Below are 5,069 nucleotides of genomic sequence, written 5' to 3' on the forward strand. Positions count from 1 at the left end.
AAATCCATAAATACCATTCATCACTCCTTAGCAACCTTTTGCTCCCTATCAGGTCACAAAATTAACAACACCAAGTCCAAAATTTTCTTCTCCGGTAACTGCTCAAATGCCCTGAAAGACTATGCAATAGACCTATTTAACATTAACCCAACTAGCCAATTTGGCAAGTATTTAGGTTTTTCCATAACCAATAACAAGCCCAAACCTTCCGACTTCCAATTTGTAATTGACAATATGAGGAATAAACTTTCTAACTGGAAAACAAAGTTCCTAACTCTTGCGGGATGAGCAACCCTAGCAAAGACTGCCATCAATGCCATCCCTAACCATAATATGCAATACATATCCTTCCCAAAAAAGATCCTTCATCAAATTGACAAAATCCAGCGGAATTTTATTTGGGGGACAACCACAATTAAAAAAAAATACACTACATCTCCTGGGATGTTGTAACCCTTACAAAAGAATTAGGGGGCCTGGGGATACCTAAAGCATGGCACAAAAACCAGGCCATTCTAGCTGGACTTGCATGGAGATTATTCACCAATCCATCAACCATGTGGGCAAATACTCTAATTAAAAAAAACAGCAATAAGCCTAATGCTAAGACCACCTCCTTCATTTGGCAAAATGTCCTGAAAGGATGGGAAACCATTACCAAAGGGTTGGCTTGGGATGTTGGCAATGGTAAATCCATAAACTTCTACTATGGATGTTGTACCCCAAACAAAACAAACATTCGCTCAATCATTCAGGGTCCTCTTAACAAGAATGATAGCAACTTGACCCTTGATCAGGTTTGGGCAAATGACCAGTGGAACTGGTCCAAAATATCGTTTGAATTACCCAACAACATTTCAAATAATATCTCCCCCATCTCCATCTCAACAAACTCCCTATCCATAGACACACCCATTTGGATACTCAAACAAATGACATCTTCACAACCCATTCGGTCTACAAATTACTTCACCAACACATCCAAAAGACTACTGACTATGATTGGATTTGGATACTACATACCCTAAACTAAATTAAATTTTTTCTCTGCCAATGCTTTAAAAATAGATTACCTACTAACTCCTACCTTTATCAAATTGGAGTCTCAATTGACAATACTTGCACGGTTTGTAGGATGGCAGAAGAAACCATAACTCATATCTTCCTTGAGTACACTGTAGTACACTCATTCTAGGACAATATAGGCATTGACATCAACACCATCCCTCACAACAAACATTGGCTACTAGCTATTAAAGACCTACAAATACCGGTTACTCACAACTTCATAACTTGGGAAGATGTATTTCCTTTTGCAATATGACACCTCTGGCTAAATAGAAACAATAACTGCTTCCACAACTACTCAAAGAACTTAAATTACCAAATGGTTAACACACGAGCCATTGAGTTTAAACTACTAACCTCCAATTTACAAATGCACCACTCATAAAATTCCTGTACACATTAAATGGTATCCACCACCACCTCACAACTACAAATTAAACGTAGATGCTTCCTTGGGTAATCATAACACAAGAGGCATTGGGGGCATAATAAGAAATAGTCAAGGGGACATGATTGTAGGATTTACTAACAAAATCAAAGCCAATAACTCTACTCATGCAGAGTTACAAGCATTTCACAGGTCTAAAATTGGCACACGACAAAGGACTAGCACCACTGGAGATTGACACTGACTCGACGGACACAATCCAACTACTCGAACATAATATCTTTCCGGCTTATACTAACACTATCTTGGAATTTGAAGAGATTGGGGAATCCAGTGGTCCGGCATAGCTTCCGTGAAGGCAACAAAGTGGCGCACTTTTTGTGTAAATTGGGTTCCAAACAACAACACTTAAGCTCTACTACAACTATTTTGCACTCACCTCCAGATCCAGTAAAGAGGGTGATTGTGGAAGATAAAAATGATGCATCTACTACTATCCTTACTATTACTAATAGTGATGTAATGCCTCTGTAACCTTTATTAATGAAATTATCCTTTTTCCCCAAAAAAAGCCTCATGTGACATGTCGTGACATATATATTATGGTGGCACATATCACGATATGTAACTTTCAACATAAGCGTCCGCACCACAATGTGGTATCAACGAAAAACATATCCGCCCATCCCTCATCCCAACCCCTCAAAAGAAAAGTGAAGCCCTATTTCTAACTTTAAGAGCTTGTTTGGAAAGCCACAACTCAACTTTAATTTACGTTGCTCACACGATTATCATATCTTTCACATTCCTTCATTATTAGTATGAATTTAAGTTTGTAGCATTGTTATTTTTTTACACTACAAGTTAAGTATCTAAGACAATATAAACAGGTTTTCCAGCATTTGTACGAAAGAAGTCTCATACAAAGAGTTGGAAAACTTTATTTCAGGTAGATTAGTACGTATCTGTTCGAGCGGAGGTGGACAATGAAAGACAGAAAGGAGCGAATGATACCAACCAATTCGACGAAGACATTCAAATATGAAAAAGATAAAGAAAAATATGTTAAGCTTGTGTTTCTCAGCCGACCCCTCGATCTTTTTTTTTTATTGAAATTATTGAAGGGTCAGACTCCCTGGAAAAATAACATCTCGTAAATTCCTAAAAAACGCAAAAAATAGGTATCGGTAAAGGAAATAACCTCATTTTGCTGTGGTTCTCAAATCAAGTGTGATAGGTACAAGTTAGAAAAAGAAGTTGGAAACGATTTAATTTATATGCACAATACTATAAGAATTTTATACTATTAGTATGCTCAAAATTATTGTAACAAATACATGATTCCTTTTTTAGGTTACCAATCTCTTTTATAAATATTATAGTTATCTCTTAGTTAACCTAATAGTCTAATATTAGTACTAGTATTATTTTTGCAATATCAGTGTATATTCAAAACTAAAATCAGCCTAGAAAATAAAATGATAACTTATTCTACCCATTAAATTTCACTAAATTCTTTATATTGTGAGAATATTATTATCATTAGATATCTTCACCCACGCTTGGCGTTAATTACTTTTGACTTTTAAGAACCCTAAAAAAGAAAAGGCAACGAAATTGACACATATTCATTATTGAAACCAGCACGAAGCTTCCGTACGCGCAAATCCCACGGAAGCCGACTTTTAACCGCCATTAACTAACCTTTTCCCCATTACTACTATAATTTTTTCTTCCCATCGCTTTCTCAGCCCTTAAGCTATTTATATTTGCTATATATAACCCAATTCTTCCTCTTCCTTCATCTCAATACCAATTGTTATTCTCATTCAACAACCATCTTTCTTACAAAAAATTCCAAACTGTTCTTGGTCAAGTCGAACTAACGTTTATACACTTAATTATCATATTCTGCTTCTCATATTACAAATTAGCTAGTTTTTGTTTTTACGATACTAAGGTCGGATTTTGCATATAGCATGTGCATGGAGGCTACTTCTAGCTCTGCAGAAAATAACAAGTTCCTTTTTTCAAGATTAAGGAATAGATTTTCACCCAAAAAACCGATGATAATCAAGGACGATGAGGTTATTGATCAGACGGCCAGTACTAGTACTCTTTCTGTGAGTATAATCAATACTAGCAATGAAAATAGCGATCATTTAGAGAGGGTATTTACGTACTTTGACGAGGACGGAGATGGAAAAGTGTCGCCAGCGGAGCTACAGCGGTGCGTGAGGGCGGTAGGAGGGGAGCTGACGGAGGAGGAGGCAGAGATGGCGGTGAGGCTATCGGATTCGGACGGAGATGGGATGTTAGGGTTAGAGGATTTTAGTAAATTAATGGAAGGAGGTGACGTGGAGGAAAAAAGTAAGGAGAGTGAGTTAAGAGGAGCTTTTGAGATGTATGAAATGGAAGGAACTGGTCAAATTACTCCTAAGAGTTTGAAGAGGATGTTGAGTAGACTTGGTGAGTCTACCTCTGTTGATAATTGCAAATTTATGATTCAAAGATTTGATCTTGATGGTGACGGAGTTCTTAACTTTGATGAGTTCAAAATTATGATGAACATGGAGTTTAAAAAGATCTAGTTTAAAGTACAAATATTCTCATGCCGTTTGAGCTCAAAATAATTCTGGTTGATGGATTCTATTGTTATCAAGATTGTTATTCATTACTTGATTGTTATTGCAAATTAATTGTTTGTATGTATTTGACACCATATTTCTACATATATACTTGGAAGTAAAGCAATATAATTTGCAGTTGAGTATGAAAAAAGTGAGTCTCAGTCTCTTTATAAGTACTTTTCCAGCTCCAAAATACTAGTGTGGAATAGGTCATAGAGGTTTGCTTGATATTTGGGGGATGGTGTCATATCAGAAGGATTTGATTTTCCACCTTATATCATCATGTTATGAACTTATAATTTTAAGAGTAGATCAATAAGTGTAGTGCTAAAAATTTTGAGGTCGAATCCATCAAATTCAAATCTAATTGGATTCCCATATATCTGTACATTCTTGGCAGCGGCCAAGCCTAAAAAATTTCTCAAGGCATTCAGATTTGCAAGAAGTAAAAAAAATTTACGATAAAAAGGTGTTCAATATATGTTATATATATCTAAAGTCAATATTTTACTTATATACACAATGTAATTTTTCGTAATATTTCGATGAAGGGTGGTTAATCAAAAGGTGACTTTACCCCTGGTCCCGGGATCAAACAGTTATTTGGGGAGAATTTTCTCATTAGATACTTTTTTTTGCTAAATAATTGAAGTATTTTTATCTATAAAAGATTTCTTTACATAGTAATTTGGTATGTAATTTCTCAATTTCCAAAAAAGTATCAAATTAATATTGAATATCAAACTGAAAATTAGATAAATTGATTCGTAGTATTTACTTCATTTGGAATGAAGTGATTTCTTTAGTTTCACGCTACTGAAATGTGACCATGGTTATTGGTTAGCGCAAAACTTGTGAGGATATAATAAGGAGAACTTAGCCACTTTTGGCTGACCTGATATTAAGAAAAGTCCACTTTCATATATTTGGCATTTTTGAGAATCATTGACTTTGAAATTCCCCGCAGGCATTCTGACTTTTGC

At 35.5% G+C, this 5,069-nt stretch overlaps 1 protein-coding gene across 1 annotated transcript; it reads left to right on the plus strand.

Annotated features, from left to right (window-relative positions):
- Positions 1 to 3,250: 3,250 nt before the first annotated feature.
- LOC107793903 (putative calcium-binding protein CML19) lies at positions 3,251 to 4,168 on the plus strand. The gene has a single exon (XM_016616347.2). The coding sequence runs from the start codon at positions 3,436 to 3,438 to the stop codon at positions 4,045 to 4,047; it is 612 nt and encodes a 203-aa protein (XP_016471833.2). The 5' UTR covers positions 3,251 to 3,435; the 3' UTR covers positions 4,048 to 4,168.
- Positions 4,169 to 5,069: the final 901 nt, after the last annotated feature.

This window comes from Nicotiana tabacum, chromosome 8, assembly GCF_000715075.1.
Source record: "Nicotiana tabacum cultivar K326 chromosome 8, ASM71507v2, whole genome shotgun sequence".
Classification (NCBI taxonomy): Eukaryota; Viridiplantae; Streptophyta; class Magnoliopsida; order Solanales; family Solanaceae; genus Nicotiana; species Nicotiana tabacum.

Coding starts and splice junctions, on each gene's coding strand:
- LOC107793903 (XM_016616347.2), top strand. CDS start 3,436: ATGTGCATGGAGGCTACTTCTAGCTCTGCAGAAAATAACAAGTTCCTT.